Source organism: Vanessa tameamea, chromosome 5 (assembly GCF_037043105.1).
Source record: "Vanessa tameamea isolate UH-Manoa-2023 chromosome 5, ilVanTame1 primary haplotype, whole genome shotgun sequence".
Classification (NCBI taxonomy): Eukaryota; Metazoa; Arthropoda; class Insecta; order Lepidoptera; family Nymphalidae; genus Vanessa; species Vanessa tameamea.
Window position 1 is genome coordinate 5,050,956 of NC_087313.1, and position 22,651 is coordinate 5,073,606.

Here is a 22,651-nt window from a genome sequence, read left to right on the forward strand (position 1 = left end):
CAAAGGATCAGATATTAATAGCTGTATCGTGCCGATAATATCATATCGGTCTTAATAACAATAAGGAACAGATCTATAATATATGTTCAAAGACATGTGTATTAAGATTTATTAAGCTATCTCCTAGATTTACCTAGATCTAGATTTACCAAAGGATTTCTATGTTACGAATTAATTAAGCCTGTTCAATTAAATATTATAATTTGTAATTGTGCACGCTGTTTCCAATTTACTAATAATTGAAATGAAGAACATGTTAAAAGAGTACTAATTAAATAAAGATAATTATCCAGTACAATATTATATTAATGATAAAAGATTTTGGAGTTAGTATTCGTTTTTATACAGGATATATAAATTCAATCGTATATAATTATTAAATACTATGATACTGATTAGATTATACTGATTAGATTACTATCTACTAATGTATAATACTTTTGAATCTACTTTATACCGGTGGTATCTGGTATTTGATTTAATCTTGAAATATATCTTGTAATATAAAAAAACCGAATACAGAGTAGCTGTTGGAAAATACATTACTTATAGTTCACCATGTCTGAAGTAATTTATATTATGAAGTTATAAGGAAACCTGGAAGCAAGTTCGCTCGCAACAATTGAGGACAACTTGGGACAAAACTTAAAGGAAAGTGAAGAAAAACTTACATAGGTTGCTATCAGTATAATGAAAAAAATATTCCGCTACTAAGTCGCGGTTCTCTCTTTATTTTGCAACTAATTCTACACTTTTAAACATCTTTAAACTTTTAAACCATAATTTTTTAATATAATTTACAAAAACAGACTGGAAAATTAGCCGTGACGCCCATACACATAGTTTCCATTCACAATGGCCGACAAGGCCCCTGTAAGCAGGTGTTGCAGATGTCCATGGGAGGTGTCAGTCACCATCAAGTGAGACTCCTGCTCGTTAACCACCTATGACATGAAAAATATTAGTAACATTGTTAAAAATAATTCCCATTTATTATTCATCAATGCGCCCTAATCGCGGAATGTAATATATTGTCTTTATAACCTTTCAAATTTAAATACAGTAAAAAAACTAGCAACCTAAACCTAGCAACCAGCAATATCACAAACTAGATCCTGTGATTGAGATATGTTATCTAACCACAGTACCATCTCGGACTATATATAAATATTTTTGATTCCCAAAAGCATAATTCGTGCCTCTATTGCTGTCAGTTTTGGTAATCTATCGATTTGATGGTTCCACCTTTTATTCGGGGACCGTTATCACGCACATCTAATTTATATAATGCGGGATAAATTACGTGTCATACTAATTAGATTTATCGGCAGGATATAATAATTATAAACACATTTCAAATTTAACTCATGTTTGGAAAATAATAGAATTTTTGATGTTAATATATTCAAATGAATGACTAGAACTTTTCTCCTTGTAGTATGTTCATGTATTGAGAGGAAATCAAGATTTTGATAATGATTGATGTTTCCCTCAAAATTTGTTATATTGTCGTTATTTCTTGTCAATACTGACAAATTGATATTATCACATCAAAGATAAAAAACGGGGTGAATGAAAACAGAATATTAAATAGTTATTTACATTGTCAACGTTGAGTTTTATATTGTACAAGATGGTACGTGGTCGAAGTGCGATATTTTTTCTTCAGTTCCGCCGTAGATTGGCGATGCGATAACATTGTCTTGCGGACCCTGAGTAATGGAGCAGGCAGCATAAGGGAACTTGCTTTGTTTTGATATTCACGTCTAAAAACTTGTTTGATGTAAAAATTATCTAATTTACAACAAAATACTAGTTAAATGGTCCTCGGCGATTCATTCCAATCATAAAACGTTAATGTTTGACTGCTGGTCAAGCATGAATACTGCGGGTTGTGAATCTAGTTGAGTTTCGATTTGTAAAAATTGTAATCATATTATAGTATATCTTTTCGTAAAATAAATATTATGCATAATAACTTAAATACATATAAGATTGCACCGGCTATGGTGTGCACGGCTTACACTTTATATTTTCCTAAAGAACCAGTCGTGTATAATTATACGTATAATTATACACGATTGGTTAGTATGCTACAGATAACAAATTGGCGATAATTATCACCATATGGTGATATCTATCTGTCAACTAACTAAGGAGCGCCCCCCCACGTTAAATGATTATCAGCGTGCATTAGTTAGAGTGACACTCGTATTTACAAGATGTCTTAGTATGCGTGAGAGTGTATATTTGTTAAGTTTATTGTATTAAAAATATACTTATAATAGCTTTCGTTTGTAAATAGACATATATATAATTATGATATGTATTATATCGTAAGTCTGTGTACACATGACGCAGAGAGAGTTGGCGTTTGGCTGAAGAATGAAATTGAGGGCTGAACATGACGGCTCATACCCCGAGTCAACATACACTATTTATCACAGGAAATGAAAGTAATTTCTAGGGATAAAATACACACATACAGTAGTGGTACAGTTGCTTTTTAACATATTTTTAAGTAGGCGTGTACATGTATAATTATTGTAGAGATAACAAAAATAAGTTTTAATAGTAAACAGTTGAAGAGAATAAATTATTAATAAAGAATTTGTAATTGAATCTAAATATAAAATTATAAATTATTTTATATATATTTTCTTTGTTTAATTGGAATAAGTACAAGTTTTATCTTTAGGCAATGCTGTCATAACCATAAAACATATAATTTTTAATCAAAATTTCAATCTTTTAAAATAAATTTATGATTTTATTCAATGTATATAATAGAGAATAAAATGATGATTAATTATGACATTAGTCTTATCTCAGCTCTTTTTGTATTGTTGATATACTACCTAATAATACACGCTCTCCTCGCTAAGTACAAGTTTAACTTGCAGTTAGTGAACTGACAGAAGTCACGAAAGGAAAAGCTCTATACCCTCCAGGCGACCTTTCCCTTATTTCTCTTTTAATTTTATATGGCTTTATGTAGTATAATTAATACTGCTTTTTGTTTTTGTACACGGGATTTTGAATGACATTTAATTATTCTCAAACCTTGTTAATTTATTTTATTGTATTTGTTATATAATACATAATATATATGGAAAGCAATTTCATTACAATCTGGGTTCCCATGACACTTCTTTTTTTATATTAAATAAAATCAATATACTTCAGTCGACTCTTGTAAGTATTATTAAATAGAAAACTACCACTGGTTCGGAATGTAGATTTAATCTAGAATGTTCTAGATAAAAAGTACCCTATGAATACGACATATCGAATTCTATGCTAAGTTTTACAATAATCCGTTCAACTACTTGTAGTGAGTAGCAATATTGATATTATACAAAACCATCAACTAAGGATTTGTAAAATTTTAGCAAGCCATCTGTATGAATTAGTAAAAAGCATGCTTGTTTGCTACTAGGTAGTGTGCTCTTTTACAATATATTCATTTAACTAGTCGTCGCCCGCAATTCGCTCGCGTTTTCCTTGTCTTGTCTTTCCTTGTAGTTCAAGCTTGCTTCATACCAAATTAAATTAAATTCAGTTCAGTGGTTTGACGGTGAAAGAGCCAAAAACGAACAGATAGACAGACAGTTACTTTCCCATTTATAATATTAGTAATGATTAATTCTTGATTATATTATATAAAAATTGTATTTTTACGTATAAGCAAATAATTGATATAACTAAAATGTTTGGCATTAGGCGCTGTAGCAGATAATATGCGGTCCAGATTGGTAAATAGAGTTTTGGCTCCGGTGAATGAACCACGTCGGAATCGGTAGGAGATCGTTGGTGGCGTGATGCCAACCGCTCTTATCCTCAGCAAATGTTATCGATATACGAGCCATGCCAGGGCTGGCAGTATTTGTCAACGAATTATCTTTTGGAGTACATTCGAAACGAGTGATGTATTTATGTTGTTTTTGTCTATGTTTTTCAAAAATAAACAAAATATTATTGTTATCCTATCCGGTCACACTTATTTGTCGGAGAATGCTCGACATGTTTCTGGAGACTACATTTCCCATTATCGTGGATGCTAATGTACCGGACATGAATACTATTCTAATCTACGAGGCGTAATTCAGAAGTTATCATTGTCTTGTTACTTACGGACCAGAAGCTTACGAATAACGGATAGTAGGATAAGTATGAAGATAACGGATACTAGTATTCCGATTAATATTTGTCAAGTTAGTTAACCAACTTCACAATCCGTTTAGCGACTCGTTTTTTGATTATTGTAACCAGGATTCACGTCGCTCACAGGTGACAAATATGTCGAGTATTCCTCGAATAAAAAACGTAATTAAAGTCACATTACTTTTTATTAATATATTTTATATTGATACATTCGGCTTGCGTTATAAATACTTACGGTATGGCTTTGTGCGAGTTTCTCTGGGTAGGTACTGATTTCTTATTCTACATCTAAACAGTTCTACTTAGTATAATTATGTGCTAGTACAGTGATTACCGGCATAAGGGTCACTTCTTAGTTCCCAAGGTTGGCGGTGCATTGGCGCGATGTATTATATATTGCACTTACCACCGGGTAGGTAATTTTCCATTTCGTCAAACTACTATAAATTAATAATAATCATATTATGAACACATGTTTCACGGTTCATTCATTCATTCATCAATTAATAAACATAAAATATTGAATTTAACGCAACAGTACATTTGTTTAAAGTTAAAATGAATCTATAATTGTTGAATAATATTATGATAAACATTAATGTAGTTTTGGTAATGTTGTAATTTTTAACATGTTATCAATGTGCATTTAAACGTTTACATAATTCCATCTCATTATGGTTCAGTGTAGCAATCGCTAATGCACAATGCTTAACCTCAGTCCACTTTACGCTAATTACAGTCGTACTTGATCATATTTATGACTGCGTTTTAAGAGTTTAATAATAATTTACGTACTAAGGTATTTAATACATTAAACTAATGTATCCGATGAGTATTCGTACACACACAAACGTATCTATCAAACACACACTTGTAGATTTTAATACGTATTACTTCGTATTTAATAATGTTAGGGACTGTAAAGAGATTTTGATATGATCAATTTCCAGCGATCCGTGTCTTATAGACTTATAAAAGGTTCGACGTTAATACTGCGGTGAAAAACTAACGAAATCGTGGGTTAGATTTCCGTGGTGGCTCTCTGCCAAACCGCTCGAATATCCTCCACGGAAAACCTTATCGAGTAACACTTCACTTATACGACCACCAAATAGACGGTAATATTTGCCAACATACTGTAACATTACCAAACCAGCCGTAACCTATTTGCGGAGATAAGCATAACTCGATGTGTTATTCGATTCTCGCTCGTTTCACCGCAGTGCCATCGCGCTCCTCTTCGAATTTCATGTAAATGATATTCGCTTTACCGACGACGATGGTCTAGTATTCATATTATTTGATTTAAACACGTCGTTTCAAGTCCGCTTGCCAATAAGTTATACTATTGTCTCCGATGACTTCTCCTCGACAGACTTATGCTTGTCCGAGCGTGGAAATTGGCAGTTCCATCGACTGAAATGAGCCGATATTTTGCCTCGATCCAATAAGAATAAAACGGAAAGTAAGCTCTCACGTATATTTAACGTGTACGAACATTTGAATATTATGTGAAGTTTTTATAATTAAGTATTGTGCCAACTAAAATACTTTCCTAATGATTTGCTAAACGAAACACCATTGCGGGGATTGTAAAAAAAATATCTTTTAAACAAGAGTGTTTATGCGGAGTTATTTCATATACTTATGTTAATGTTTGTCGGTTCCGCTAAATGATGGATATAAAAATAAAATATTTTACATTTTCCATCCCACATTGGCGGCGTGCCAGAGCTTTAAAAACAATGTTTTACAAATATGTTTGACGTGTCGTGTTTATGTGAGCGTTAAGGGAAGCCGAGTGCATGTGATCCCGTGTATTTAGGTTCTATTCCGATTTATGAAGAAAAAAAATTTTCATGTTAACATGTGTATCAAGCCTTAAGAGATCCGATACCACGAACGATGTATACTTTATTCTTGCCATCTAGCGATTTGCAAGTTGCAGGTTCGATGCCAACCCCTTGCGCGTATTTACCTTATCTTATAAAAACGATGAAAAAATAATCAATACATAAAAAATACATCCATAATATTCTTAATAAAAATACGAGGACGTCGCACAATACATAAATCACTGCAGTATATAATTATGTATATAAGATATTTTGTAGTTAAACTTTGATGTTAGTAAATAAGGACTTATTTGACTACATTTCAATAGTTAGACATAGGGTTTAAACAAACATTATTTTGTGTAAGAAACAACGCGTCAATTATAAAACATCACCTCTTTACCAAACAATTTCAGTCAATGGTCACAAATTCATAGCAATAATTTGTAATATGCGCATTCGATGATCCATTAAATTAGAATGGTAGAATTAACGAGCATGTGTAATTTGTACCGGTAACGGTTATGGCAGGTTGCCAATCGTTGTTAAGCTACGTTCGAAGATAAATGTTTATCATGCAAGGAAGAAAATTACTTTGAAATATACCGCCCCTGCAGCCGTATATCAATATCTTAAGGAGTTTATGAATGCAAAGAAAATCGTGTTCAGATAGATTAAATATCGATTACTCATTGAATATTTTTATTTGCAATTATTAATATTATTTATTGGATATTTACACGCTTTGAATTGGGAAACAACGTCAGATGAGTTATCGTCAAAAGTGTAATACTGTTGTTAATGTCGTTTGAAAATTAAAGCAACGTTAAATAAGTTTATTTTTAAATTTTTCATACTGATATTACTAAGTCGATATACCAATATCGAAATATTATTTTTTCAATTACACCCTTAAAATCGTTATTGAATTTTCATGTTACGAGTTCAATTAGATGAAACGACTTGGAATATAAATGAAACATGATTAGATTATAAAGATGTGTTATATAGACACAAAAGAATATTTATCCTACGTGAAAATCAACGAACAATAACTTGAAAGTGTTTTCAACATCTATATATATGTATATAGATGACTAAAATATAAATATGTATATAGCCTATTTCAATCCAAGAAGGAATAAATATAAACATACCTGATATTTGCTAATATCTCAGTTTTATTGGACATTAGTAACAGTTCTTGATTGATATATCTTTATTTATAATAAAACTTTTAATTTTACTTCCAAATATTCGATAACAGCATTGTGAATTCAATTTTTTTTTTATTCCATGAATAATTTCATAGACTAATTAACCTCTCGACCAATGAATGATTATTATACGCTGATAGAATAATAAATTGAGAGAAAACTGTTGAATTGAGTTTCAGATAAACTTGCGCAGTTGTTGATTTTATATTCACGTGTTGGAGCAAAATGATTTTGAGAACTCAACGTCAAATAACAAACATACGGACTTCCTAAAAAAAACACAAAATTTAACGCTGGGTACAGCAAATGTTAATTTGTTAATAGTCGGACCGTTAATAATAGAAGCGATACAGTAAATGTCACATGGGGAATTAAAATGTATTGAGTGGACGTTGAACTAGGAGTGTGTGATTTTATTTTATTTAAATTCAATCTATTACCATATATATATATATATATATATTTTATTATTATCAACATGAAGGTCTTAATTATATACAAATAAAAATTAAAAATAGTTACTGTGAAAATCAAGACCGCGTGGAATGCTGGTGGAATGCTATCAGCATTTCCCCGTTGAATCGCAGTTCCGATTCCGAAAACAACGTATTAACATTAGTATTTAAATGAATTTTAAATGGAAATAAAACAAAAAATATTTCCAAGTTGCTACCTTTCCTTCTTTATAAAAGTCAATTGTATTAATTGTTTCATTTATATGAGTTTATTATTACTTCCTGCTTGTTATAACAAATATAAAATATACTTAAAATCATTTATTACATATTTTTGAGATGTATGTGTATACGTATTGTATCTTCTTCATAGTTCGTAGCTATGTATCATTTTAATTTAGAAAATGAGCGCTCTACAGCTGTATTCGATATTAGACAGAGTTTCGCATGAAAATTGAATATGACCGTTATTCCGTTGTCATAACGGGTTATTTTTATAAAGTAAAATAAGTTAAAAGTTATATCGTAGAGAAGCTCCTTTCTCATTGTTCAGCGCGTTAGCGTACCTCTGGGAGAGGGGCCCCTAAATCCAACTCTGAATTTCAATAAAACTTTCGTCTCATAGATAGCTTATGTCCGATATCAATGAATATATTTTTACATTCCTTTCCAGTCGCAGTTTTGCAGTTTCAAATACTACGTACCCTATGTCCTCTTCTGTAATACAACGTGTATGCATTTCTCATTATGATTAGCTGAGTAGTTTAGACGTGAGAGCGTAACAAACAAACGAACTAACTTCTGCACTAATAATATTAGTTTGGATACGAGCGTTCTATATTACATAAAAAGATTACAATCTGAATTCGTCTTCTAAAGTCAATCCGATTTTATGGCGCCTAAGAGGGCGATAGCAACTTAAAGGCCGTAAAGGATCCATGGTTTAAGTTCCGACCTTTCATAGGTCGTCTTGTATCACAACTCAGTAAATAGCCCAAAGGCTGTCCCGACCGCAATGTGAATGTCACAGAGACATAAAGTCACGTATTTACAAGTAAACAATAGTGAGGTTTTGTTGTTCACATCAGTATTTGCGACTAACAAATATGTCTTGCGGTCGCCATGCCTATAGCATACCTACTTACGAACCGCCAGTTTAATGTGTGTTAAGGAGCAACGAACATTGACAGACATTTTAAATATTTATTTGTGACTTTTGTTGGGATGAACGAAAACGTCTTGTTTTAAAAATAACGTGTGCCACATTGTCTATGACTTAAACAAGTTGAATAGTGGAAATACCACAGAAATAACTTAATTTGTAACACGCGTTTGAGTAACGCAGCGTCATTTCACATATAACGTTTGTTTCCAATTTAGTTAATAATGTCGGTCTTCCGTTCGAAGCTTTCACACGCCATTTCTAAGCAATTATTTGTTCTAAGAACTGTACAGGCGATGTGTTTTACATTGTTGGAATGTATTTACAAAATAAACCTGCACAAACACACGACATTCAAATCAAGAACTTTCCGTACTATCGGGTCTGTTGGAAACACTGTTTTAGCTACATTTCAACTTACACGTTTAATAATCGTAACAGTTGAAAATACATTTTGTTAAAACGTTAATATTTAGTTAATAATGTTTAGTTTTACTTCAAGTAAATTATATGAAATACAGAGAACGAAATATCGTTTGGTTTTAAATATTCCGAGCCTTCAGTTTATTACCTCATCGCGCAAAAAATCTTGAAATCCGGTCTCGTTCAAATACATCCAGATTTTCTGCAAATTAAGAGAATAAACATTTCAGTTTTAATCAAGACGAATGATGAAATAAGAAAAAGTTTTTTTTTATACACCATAATCTCAATGTAAGCTAAAAATACTTTTAATTAAATGTAAACCATCCAAAGGCCTTATCGCCCTTAGCCATCTTATCTGGTCACTTCTATTATACATTCAAACACATTACAGATAAGGTACGTTACTGATTAAATATAATATACTAGTTTTAAGACCGCGACTTCCACAGCTTGTTAGGGGGGAAGGGGGTGTCGTAGCTTATGGTCTTTGTTGTTGTTATCAATAAAAAAAGAAACGAAAATAAGAGTAGAAACTATAATGCTCGAAACATACAAATTCATATTTCTTAATCAATAATGATTATATTAAATCAATGCTCGAATATTTCTCACGGCCGGTGCCTATTCCTACTTAACGAACAGGGTGAGAACTTCTTCCATTCTGCTCTATACGTGTAATAGAATTTAAGCCCGACATTATGCACACTCAGTGATTAAACCTACAATTAAAGTTCATAAAAACTCACTGGTACTGCCTAAATTTTAACCCGCGATTCTCTTATTTAAGATTGAGTTGTTCAATGCACTGGACTAACTCGGTTTACCCGTAGCTTGGTACATTAAATCCGAGTAATGTTTTGGAAGTCTTTGTTATAAATGACTTTTTATTAGAATCCGTCTAATTTGACAGTGATTGAGTTAAACACACAAACTTACTCATTTATATTAAAATTTCACGTCATTACTTACAAAAGATTAATTTTCATGACGATGGATGGTTAATAATATAGATTAAACATAAAATAATTGATCAATATAAAAAGAGGTGTAAACGGTCAGTTTTATAAATTGTTAAGTCCACAAAAGTGTTGAGTTTCAGAAATAATTTACAAACGCGATTAATTCTAGGAAAATATGTGGTTAATCTTTTAAAAATACAACTTTCTAGAATTTTAGTGTTCGCCGAGTCATAATGTGTCATTTTGTATACAGATCTCAGAATTATCTATTTTTATAAGAGAAAAAGAAAAGCCGGTAAATATCCCACTGTAGTGGTGCTCCTGTCGAGGATTTGGGTGTTACTCCACACTGTTCTAATGTGGATTGATGGCGGTGTTGAGAATAATTGTGTTTGATTTCTGTGTATAATAAATTGTTCATATCGTCCTCGGCGGTAAATCAAATAATAATAAAAAACTAAGCCCAATTCATTGGTCTGTAACATAATATCCACCGCAAATGAAATTACTCTATAATCTTTCTTAATTAAAAGAGGAGGTGTTTGTCCAGTGGTAGTTATCTCTTGTATACGAATAAACGCTGTTAAACGCAAGCAAATAAACCTCATAATAATTTAATGTAAACTTGTTTATTAATCTGTAAACACATACATATAAACTGAAGTATCTGCTAATTGACCTCGCTTAATAAATATCGCATTGGAATGTTCCTATTATCCGCTGCATAGGAAGTAATTTTAACACTAGCTAAATTAAATCCGCGTTGCGCGCTCAATCTCGTATCTCGATCAAACACGAGCTATAAACCCGCCCACGTCGCGTCGCCACGCTGTCTGAAGCAAACCTCTCGAACAATTCCAATAAGGAAATCTATATGTTGCATATTTATGGAAAACTCATGCAAAATACGCTCGTACATCATTCGCCCCAGTTAAACTAGTTAAAACTAGTATGTCTAGTATGCGGATGCGATTTACAACCTGTCTTTAAATCCCTGTAATATTACAACCATTACGTAATAGCAGTCTGAGATGATATTCTTTCTTTTTTTCGAAAATTAAATACATCGTCAGCTATAAACATTTTACACGTGTTGTAAGGAAATTAACGAATACGAAAACCATATTTTTCTATATCGATACTTCTTAACTATTATTATAAATGCGGTTGTAGCTATATCTGTCTGTCTGTCTGATGCTCTTTCGTAGAAGAGAACACAGGCTACTTTAACGGTTGACAAATAGTCATCTATATATTCTCGTATTGTAAAAAAATACTACATACAGATTTACATTCTACCGCTAAATCTGCATTCAGATAGAGACGATGACATTTAAAATATTATATCGTAAAATGATAAATATCTGAATCGGCTTGAATGGAGTAATCCAGTGTAATAACAGGTCCAAGGGAGCCAAAATATATACAAGAGATTTAAATGTATATATGGACGAAGGTGACGTCACGAGTGTCACACCGTCAAGTGTTCTGTTTGCTCGCTTGCCAAACTGAAATAAATTTGACAAAAATGTGGATATTTTATGTCTGGGGCAAATATACATTTATCAATATGAATTCAGAGCAATTCATGAATTTCATCAAGACATTCGCAGGTTATTTTTAAATGAATTTTGACCGCTGCAAACGTGATTTACGAATATGACGTTATTATAAGTAAAAAAATAATGTGGTCGTTTATATCAACAAGTACTGAAAAATAAAGTTAAAATCCAATGGATGTTATGAATTTAAAACTGTAACCCTTCTATTAAAGCTTGAAGAGATTTCAAGTTCTGAAGCCAATCCAATTGTTACTTACACTCCAACTTCGTTAAGCCTACAAGTTTTAAGAGTCAACTTAACTTAACAAAATGTCAAAAGCAATTTCAAGTCGTGTAATTACGATCTTGGCTCCGATATAGATTGTGGACTTTCACATTTAACGGTATTATAGGGGAGAACGTAACCCAAATAAATGTCTCGACTTTCGACAGGCATTTCTGTTAATTAAATTCAAATATATATATGCATGTCCCTTCCTTTATCAACTTAAGACGAATTAGTAGGGGTAATTTGTGATATTATGTTATATTTGACTGAAAATTGAAGCGATACTAAGTTTTGTTCAGGGTTGACGGGCGAGTTTGCTCGTGTATTTACAGAGCCACGAGGTACCATGACGCGACTAACTCATTTCATATGGTTCACAGCGCAATGATGGTGTAATGAATGGTAACCTTACCATTAAACAGCCATAATAAAAATAATTAATATCTTGCAGAGAGATTTGTAAAATTATATTTTATTTTTTATTTTATAAGGCTGTGTACCATTGATTCATCATCCGACATCAACATCAAATAATATAAATAATTAATTTGTAAAACAATACTTAATACGTGACAATTTTATACAAACGATACCAAAATGACCTTAAGTTAAGACGTTACTAACTTGGTACTTTGCAATGTTTTAATCATTTTATTTAAAGTAATTTTTCGTTCTATTATTATTTTAATATTTTTAATGAAAAATATGTAAAACAGGCGAAATGGACCAGTGGCCAGAATATGTGTATTGAGATCGAAGAATTCAAGTTCAGACCGGACAAGCACGACTGAATTTTCATGAGCTTAGTTTTTCAATGTCTTGCCTTCGGTGGTGAAGAGAATTGCGAGGTAACTTGGACCAAATGGAAATCTGTCACATGTGTACCTATCGAGAGGTATTGAAGCAGAGTGGTTGAATAAGTTCCAAAACTTGTCCTCAAAAGGAGAGGGAAGCCTTAGCCCAGAAACGGGAAAATTTACGTACTAACATTTTAAAATATAAAATATCTGATATGATGATGAAAATTTGTATTGATTGATTATTTGCCTTTGAATGAATTGAAGTCGATAGGGTCGTAGTAAAAAAAAATGATATTAGTATACACCTATCGTATCCGTGGTATACAGTAAGTGAAAACGATTACTTGAAGCATTGAAGCTAATGTCGCTAATCCGAGTGTAGTCTATATCGTGCAAGTTAATTGAAGCCATTTATAACTTAGTTTGATCACCATACGGCTTAGTTTATTGAAATTGGTTTGCGGTGACGTATCGTCGAATACGGTAACGATATTCAAATAATTAGATTATTTAGTTAGTTATAAATTTACGAATTATATATTTAGAATATATATTTTATATATATAGAAAACTTACAAAATATTTACAGTCAATTTTATCCCTATTTCGTTTTTTATTTAAAGTGTAAATATTATACTAACTTAAAAACTCCTTTGAGATTTTTCGGGCAGGTCTTTCCAGCTTTAATATTTATTAGATATATTCGAATTAAATTTTCGGGTAGGTTTTTATTCACTTTTAAAGAAGCATTGATAAATTTTATACGAATATAATAAATATCAAAGTTTCGTAAATAATTAATATAATTTTATATTTAACGTACGTAACTCTTATCAGTCATATAACTAATTTGGCTTAATCTGAATCATCATTGTTCTGTGGCGTAATGATGACAATGACAGTTCGGATTCAGACTTTGATCAGCGTTTCAGAAACTTGAAGCTAGTGTCGTTAAGTAGTCGTTTTTATTTCAATATTAAATTATTGCCTTTAGAATTATAATATAATTAGATTTTAAGTATTCTTTGTGGTAGAACTTGGTTTAATGGGCAGGTTCTATCATCTCATTTTTTCCTCCGATTATACGTAAAATCTCAGTACACACGGTTTGTAATAATTCAAAGGTTTATAATAATTCTTACAATGCCAAAGTCTATCGCATTCCATCTGGTGACCCGTTTGCCTATCTGCCGTCCTATATAAATTAAAGTTAATAAATAAATCACAAGTTGCCGGGCCGACTTAGTGAGACGATATATTACGATAAATGTCGAGTATTTTTAGATATAGCCTTTGTTTTTTTGGAATATTAAGAAACAAAACGCGGCCCACAATTAATGGATTAGGTACGCAACTATGCAATTGTTTTTCAAAGACTTTATATTTCTCTAATTCATTAAGTTTGTTATGTCGACATTTTTGTTTTTACTCCATCAATATTTAATTGATTAAAATATCAAGTTTTGCGGGGTGTGTTGCAAAGAGAAAATTATTTCTTTTCGTATGTATGTATAATAGTTTGGTAAACGATTCTAAATACAAAAGAAAATAATATTAAACATGTCTATATCTAAATTGTCACAGACGTAACAAAGTTATTAATAGATTCTTACTTTACCCTTATATACCATAGAACAATTCAGTTGTTTATTCAGTGAGAATGTATAGTTTTAATTTGATTTGACAATCTATATCTTATTTATTTTATAATAAAGAATCGTTTTTTTTTTTTAAATACTTTTTGTGTTATCTTTCTTAAAAAAAATTGCCTTCATTCGTATTTAAAAGGAACATTAAAAAAAAACACGTATCGTTGTCGAACAATCTCTTTCACGCTTGACTGCGTTTCGCGACAGGAGCGAATATATATTTCCAAAGACCGCACGCTCTTTGATATCGTACGGATTTATGTACAAACCTTAAACGGTACATTCTCGTGTTATACAAATGTCGCTATTGTACCCGTTTGGATTACAACATGTGCAATATCTAGTATAGTAAACAAATAAACAACTCGCCGCGTCCCGAACTGGACGTACGCGTGGAACGCTTGCGGTGTTCGAGATCAGCCAAAATAATGTGCCCCGCTCGATGCGCCCATTAATAAGTTCCTTTTGTTAACATTTGCTTGGCGAGCGATAAACAAGACCGTCCCGGTGCCAAACTATCTACCTCACGCTCCAGTACACGTCCCGGATACAGAGAACATGTTCGTCGTGATTTTTTGTCGAATGCTTTTTGTTACAAACTTTAGAGTATTCCATTGTGATATCTCTGTACGAGATATTCAAGTTTCGGGTATCTTTTATAAGGTTTTCGTTTTGTTACTTTAAAGTTAGTATTATAACTGGTTTTTGTATAATGTAATAGTGCTTTGATCGCGGATTCGACTGCGTATGAAATAAAAATGATATAGTATAATTTAATTTATGAGTATGTGGTATACCACATATATATAGTACCACACATATATATAGTATTATAATACTATATATATGTTTAATATCACTATGTGTTTGTATGTTTCTTAAATGCAATTAATACAATAACATATATCACCTAAAATAGCGGTAAATAAGTATGTATGTACACTTTAAGTTGTTATAACTTTGGACTAAACGATTTTGATGAAGTAAACTACGATATACTTTAAAGATAACCCGATATAAACAGATAGATAGAGGTTATAATTATGGTTTGTATGGTAGTGTATGGTTTTGGTAACATACATAATTTATAAAAGGAAGTTATTTTAAATTCACTGACAGACAATTGTATTTTATTTTAAGCTACAACTGTTGTAAATTGAATCGTATATTTCAACAATTTCATTGGTTGAGTTTTTTTTTTTCTAAAATAAAAGTAGCCTAAGTTATTTTAACATTGCATATAGACACTTCACTTTTATTTATCTTGTGTTTGTTGAAATTTGTGTGTTAGCAACTGCTATAAGCTTTCTAAAGTCACAATGACTTAAATCCATTGATCGAATGAGTTACATAACGTTGTAACAATTTTCGTTGACAACACTTTTTTAACGAAAACGTGCTGAAAATATATTATAAGTTGGCAATTTTTCCTTCGTGTCGATGTGTACGATTGAATAATAAATTTAATCTGTTTGTCCTTAGATGCGGTCTTCATGCTGATTTCACGGAGCTGACAGCGTGCGTGGGCGGAGAGCTGGATCGACACGAGGGTTCAGCGGTGCATCGGAGATATTTCTACATAACCCTACTCAGGGAACCTGTTTCCAGGTAAATAGTCATATATTCATGTTCTTAAAAAGAACTCTCTCAAATTTATAATACTCTCTAATTTGTTATTGTTAAGTTGTCACTTAACTCAGCAAAGAAACCACTTTTTGCGAGGGCAACGTAACATTTACAATTTGTACGTTTAGAAGAGTTAGAACTTCTGTTCGACTTTGAAATATCACTCATGTCGCGTTTGAACAAGTTCCATATTAATAAATGCAAATGTATTACTTTTTCTGAATAGGAAAAATAATATATATCTCAGGACATCGATAGAACTGTATCGTAATAAATTTATAATTTTTCCCTATGAAAGCTTATATGAATGGGATAAAGTTATGAAAGTAACAAGGTCAGGCCGTAACACTGCGACCCCGAAGGCAAATTTATGCATGACATTATTACACGCCGTACTATACGATCTTTGGAGGATTCGAAGCGGCGTAGATACAAATACGAACTTTATTTTATTCATATATTATAATCTTAGGTGTCGTTAGTATGCAAAACTAGCGAAGGTTATGTACAGGCAAACGCACAAGGGGTATGACATCTTAGGTCTCAAGTTTGGTGGTCCATTGGCGATGGAAGTGATCGTTAATATGTCTGAAAGGTAGTGACCACTTATAATGAGGTCGCTCAAGGTCAGATATTTTCTGAGTATGACTGATCGCATTAACAATGCTTGAAGATTTTGCTTGCTTTAAGGATTTGGGTCTTGGCGTCTCATCTTTCGAAGACCTACAAAATTCAAAGACCAATAGTATTTGTTTTAACAAAGACAAAAATTTTACATCAAGGTTCGTATACCTACATTATAAATTATTAAAAAGAGAAAAAAAATTTTGTTTTAATAAGTCAGTTGTTAGTGAATATGTCGAATTGTTTCGAACAATTTGATTTCGTTCACTCTCCACAACACTAACTAGAATATCATTGAATTACTGATGTATACATTTGTCTAATATGGTTTTTAGTTGTCCATTCAACAAAAACACAAGGCGGCAATTCAACTAAATTGTATACAATTATCCGACATGGATATATAGAGGTTCTTTTTGCATTGTTTTAATAGCACTTAGAAATAACGCAAATATTATTTTGAACAAAGGATATCGCTCTTCATAAATACGATACAATGATTAGTGGAGAAAGAATATTATTTCAATGTTTCGAAAGGCACGGTATTGCTGCTAACATATGTGTAAGTACATAGATGTAAATCTTTAATATAAATAAAATCTTTGTTACAGATATTTATCAGAGTACCGCCACGTAAAGCGCGGAGCCACGTGGAAGGGATCCAGGCACTGGTGTCAAGGGCGTACGGCGTCGGGTTAGTACCGTTCCTTACCGAATCGTTTATAATTCAGGGAGCAAATACTGCTTGTCTATATAAAATGTTCGCTGCACGCAACAGGGAGACGTGGGAAATCGTAATCGGACGTCAACTTTAAGACATAGAACATATTGCTGTAATTTTTATGAAAGTTTTTTTTGTTTTTCTTTCTTTAGACGATATATTATGTGTTACGCGTTGATACATGGTGCAAGCCCATCTACCCAGATGGGTACCACAAACTCATCAGATATTCTACTGCCAAACTTATTGTGTAACTTAGTATTGTTGTGTTCCGGTTTGAAGGATGATTTGGCCAGTGTATCTACAGGTAACTACTACAAGGGACGTGACATCTTAGCTTCCAAGTGGTGGTGCATTGGTTACCTAAGGGATGGTTTATATGCATTTCTTTCTCTCTGTCTTCTGTCTTTGGGCGTTGCGACCACTTACCATTCGGTGATCCATTTGCTAGTCCGCTTACCAATACAATAAAAAAAGATTATTCAAATAAAATATGTGATGTTAAAATATTATTCCTAGTTAATTTGAAGACAATATATTATTTACTTCAGTAAGATCTGTGGGTGTTATTTGATTTAACAAGATATAGCAGAAAAATGTTTCAATTAGCTTTTATTCCAAGGTTTTCTCATTTCTAAGAAGGTTGAGGTTTAATCAGCCACCTGTTGTTTGGATAGACAATGGAACCGTATGGAACGAAAATAAAAATATCTAACTCAAAATATACTTGATATTTTTACTTGAGATTTTAATTTTACAAGATAATATTAAATGGAGAGCTTTGGTGAGCTGTGAGAGCACTGGTTCGGAATGAAGAATATAAGGAAAACGACCGACAGTAAATTCAGTTGTTACTGTTTTTATTTTCATTATATGCTAATGTATCAATAATGATATTTAACACTTTACTTGGTGGTAGGGCTATCTGCAAGCCCGCCTGTGTAGGTACCAAACACTCATCAGGTATTCTACCGCCAAACAGCATTATTTAGTATTGTTGTGTTCCGGTTTGTAGGGCGAGTGAGCCAGTGTAACTACAGACATAAAACGTAACATCTTAGTTCCCAAGGCTGGCACATTGGTGTGATTTAAGGAAAGGTCATTATTTCTTAAAGCGCCAATGTCTTTGGGCGGTGAAGACCACTTATCATCAGGTATCCCGTTTGCTCCTTCGCCTATTAAAAAAAAAACACTTTAATTCAAATGAAAGTTTATTTATATATGAGATTTCTTTCAGTCATCCTTGAGTGTGAATTACAAAGGATTGTACATTATATACTAAGAGACGATAATGATAAAATATTGACGGTACAGTTCAAATAATAAAATATACAATTATATGTATAAATATTATAAATATCAATATAAATTTATTTATTTCCTTAATACACTATCCAATTGCTGACAATAATGGACCTAAGATGCTATCATATATCTGTAATTAACCTGATTCACTCACCTTACCGGAACATAATATATCAATTAATTATTGATGTCTAACACGGCCGAGATGGCCCAGTGGTTAGAACGCGTGCATCTTAACCGATGATTTCGGGTTCAAAGTTCAAACCCAGGCAGGCACCACTGAATTTTCATGTGCTTAATTTGTGTTTAATAATTCATTTCGTGCTCGGCGGTGAAGGAAAACATCGTGGGGAAACCTGCATGTGTCTAATTTCAACGAAATTCTGCCACATGTGTATTCCACCAACACGCATTGGAGCAGCGTGGTGAAATATGCTTCAAACCTTCTCTTCAAAGGGAGAGGAGGTTTTAGCCCAGCAGTGGGAAATTTACAGGCTGCTAATGTAATGTAAATGTCTAACACGACTTTAATGGACTAGCTTTACGCGTGTAACCGCACGCTTTAAACGTCTCTGCTGGGGGTGGCCCCTTAGTTTGTAAACAGCCTAACATTCCTCAATAATTGACCAATCAAAGACATTTTTTTAATCCGCCTGATAAGTCTAAATATTACCGCGTACAAACAAAAAATAATTTTCAACTTTATTATATAGGTATATACGGATGAGTCATACCTACCCAAACGGGATGAGCTACCGCTATTACAACGACATGATACTTAATAAAATTTGGCTAAAATAGTATTATTTAAGTTGTATTCATTATTTGCATCTCGGGTGCAAACGACTTATCGAAATATTAAATAATTTTCAACGGTTTTAGATTTATGAATACATACTTAAATTGTTTCAAAGTCAATGACCTTAAGTAAAAAATTAGTTAATTAATATCTTCCCTGGAAAAGTCGCGTGCTGTTCGTGTTGACATTTGAGATCGGTGATACGGTTTAACCTTTCATATTCTAGGATTATAATCTTGTATGTTGACGGTATACAATACTGCTTCGCTGAGTTATGTTTGTGTCAATGTCATATTGCATAAATACTTTATATAATTGTGTTATTATATCTTTAAAAATATTGCTAGACTTAATGAAATTCGTATCGAAACACAGGCAAGTACCACTAAGCCTAAATGTGCTTCATTTCTGTGTTCAATTTATATCGTGGTCGGTGGATAAAAAATTCTTCGTTATATCACCAACATATTGGAGCGGTTTGGCCGAATATGTTCCAAACCTACTATTCAGGAGGAGCCTTTGCTCGGAAGTGGGGCGTTAACAGTGAGGATTTTAATTCATAAAATGAAGATGTTAAAAGTAAGCAATCACCTATGTGCGTGTTATCACATTCCTTACACCGTTAATATAGTCTAAAGCATATGATCCAGGAAGCTACATTATTCCGTCATCCTTCAAATACACTCGGGAACACAAAATATTATTTGGATGAATAAGTGATGAGAGGACGGTTTCAGCACTGGCTGGTCTGCACGCACCAACAGTAATGACGTTTATATTTAGTGATACGAAAAAAAAATTACATTTTTTTTTTGTTTCAAACTGAATAGTCCACTCGGATTAAAGAACGTTAAGTAATAAAATATGTATGTCAACCTCGTATGTCTATAATAGATTGATATTGTGGCTGCTGTATATCAAAAGGTTAATTAAAAATAAATATAACTAACGGTTGGATGTAAATCGAATACTTGTCTATTCGAATTAATTTATGTACTATATAATTTAGAATATTTAAAATTTCGAAGGATGACATTTTCTCACTACTGTCTCCGATGAAATTTAACATACCTGTAAGTGTTTTCTGCATGTGTTGGTTAGTCCAAAAGCATTTTTTTTTCAAACAATTGTTTTTTTTTTTTTCTTTCCATCGTATATAAGAAAAGGACTATATTGAATGTACTCAGCTGAATATTCTCTATAAAATAAATATGATAACAAATCGATTTCGAAATTTCGATAATATTGTGGTTAGTTTTCTTTAAGTTTGGTGTAATGAGTTAGTCTAAACCTATGCGCCCCCCCTAAGGCAAGTGTAGACGTAACTTTACGATATAAGTATATCTATGTGTGTGTGCATATGTAGTAATCTTCTTCATAGGCATAGAAAGCAATGCTAGTGACACGTGAGAGTTACAGTAGTCGATTTTTATACAGCGACTACTTCGTTACAATAAATTATGTCGTCGAGTTATTTTCGCTTTTATATTTCGTGACGTGAAAACAACGTACTATGTTAGACCTCATTGTAGCTGTAGTACGTTTATAATGTCTGGTTAATGTATGTTTGCAATACTTTGCTCATAATTACTTAAAATTATGATGGTGTTGGCCTTCTGAGGGCAACGTCTATTCTCAATGGAGATTAGCCAAGTACGCTAGACATCATTTGCAGAATTGAGTGCGCTAACACAGGCTCAATCTCCATACCAACGTAACAGGCAAACATTGATGTAAATATGATATTATGAAATACATACATTTTAATGTAATTTTAACTATTGTTTCTTGAATAATGAATAATAGCATAAGTTTTTGTTTGAGTAACAAGTTAAGTTAAGTTTATTTTTATTTTATTACACAGCGGCGGAGGTCCCTCCTTGCTACACCGGCGAGTCTTGGCGCGGCGTCACCCTGGAAGAGTTTGCGGCTTGCCCGTGGAACTTGGCAAATAACCGACAGACTCGCATGCTTGCCGACTTGGCTCTCGTCGGCTGTTACAACGGAACATTGCGGCATCGGTCCTCGGACACGGATCGCGTACTGCTCGCGTCTGCCAAGCGAAACTTAGCTGCCATGGCGTATTTCGGACTCACCGAATTTCAAAAGGTAAACAAACACCACTTAAAACTAATTCATGTTTTATTCATGCTTAGCTCTTTCACGGGAGATTATTAATTTAAAACTTATTATGTAAATTGATGTTTAATCCACGCATCAAATTAACGTCGTTAATACTGAATGATGTATAAAATACCAATACCTTTCAATGTCAGTTATCACGAATTAGAGGAAGACAACAAACTACTAATATGAGCACATAATCGGACACGCCTACTCGGAATATTAAAGTATACTTTACTTGGAGGTTCGACCCATATATAATCCTAATTGATCTTTTTAATTCGATAGCTACCATAATAAACTATTTGTGCACTGAATCAAAGATAATTTCCTAAATAAATTAATATTGAAGGTATACTTGATCTATTTTTTAACGAGCTGCTTTGGATCGACATGTTATTTATAAGGATCACATATGATTTAAAAGAGGCACTTATATATTCGGAATATGGTTATATTAATTTTATTTTTTAAATATCATGAATTGAATAATAGTTTATTTCCTAAATATTTCAAGTTTTCATGTGTCAACAATTTTTCCCACGTGCCTTATTACCGACAAAATATAATTTCAAGTAAAATAGACAGCATATCCTTGTCTATTGTTGATTGATGATATCCTCTTGTCCGATTTCCGTTATATCGGCCATTTTTAATGGAGATAAGTCAACTGCGCGGGAGATATTATGGTGCATGCTCACTCTCATAATCAGTTGGGACTTACACGAGCGGAAGATTTAAATACAGTTTTTCATTTGATGAAAATTTCAGAGACGAGAGTGTGAACATTATCAAATGATAAACTCCAGACTGCCACTAAAATTTCTGGACAGAATAACGCAGTAACGGTTCATTGGGCCGATTTTCAATTTGAACCCAATACCACAGCTTTATAATCTATTTAATATACAAAACGGCATTATTTCCCGAGTCCATAATAAATACCGAAGATTAA

The 22,651-nt window shown here is 32.6% G+C and overlaps 2 protein-coding genes across 2 annotated transcripts in view; one reads left to right on the forward strand and one right to left on the reverse strand.

Annotated features, from left to right (window-relative positions):
* The window catches only part of LOC113392519 (MYND-type zinc finger-containing chromatin reader ZMYND8-like), a 281,123-nt gene that overhangs the window by 187,446 nt on the left and 71,026 nt on the right, over window positions 1-22,651 (reverse strand). The gene's annotated exons all lie outside the window — the stretch shown is intronic.
* Window positions 1-22,651, forward strand: part of LOC113392351 (heparan-sulfate 6-O-sulfotransferase 2) — a 104,705-nt gene that overhangs the window by 75,167 nt on the left and 6,887 nt on the right. The window contains exons 4-6 of the mRNA XM_064220855.1: window positions 15,980-16,105; window positions 17,359-17,441; window positions 21,437-21,681. Of these exons, the coding sequence (XP_064076925.1) occupies window positions 15,980-16,105; window positions 17,359-17,441; window positions 21,437-21,681 (454 nt within the window). The remainder of the gene's footprint in view (window positions 1-15,979; window positions 16,106-17,358; window positions 17,442-21,436; window positions 21,682-22,651) is intronic.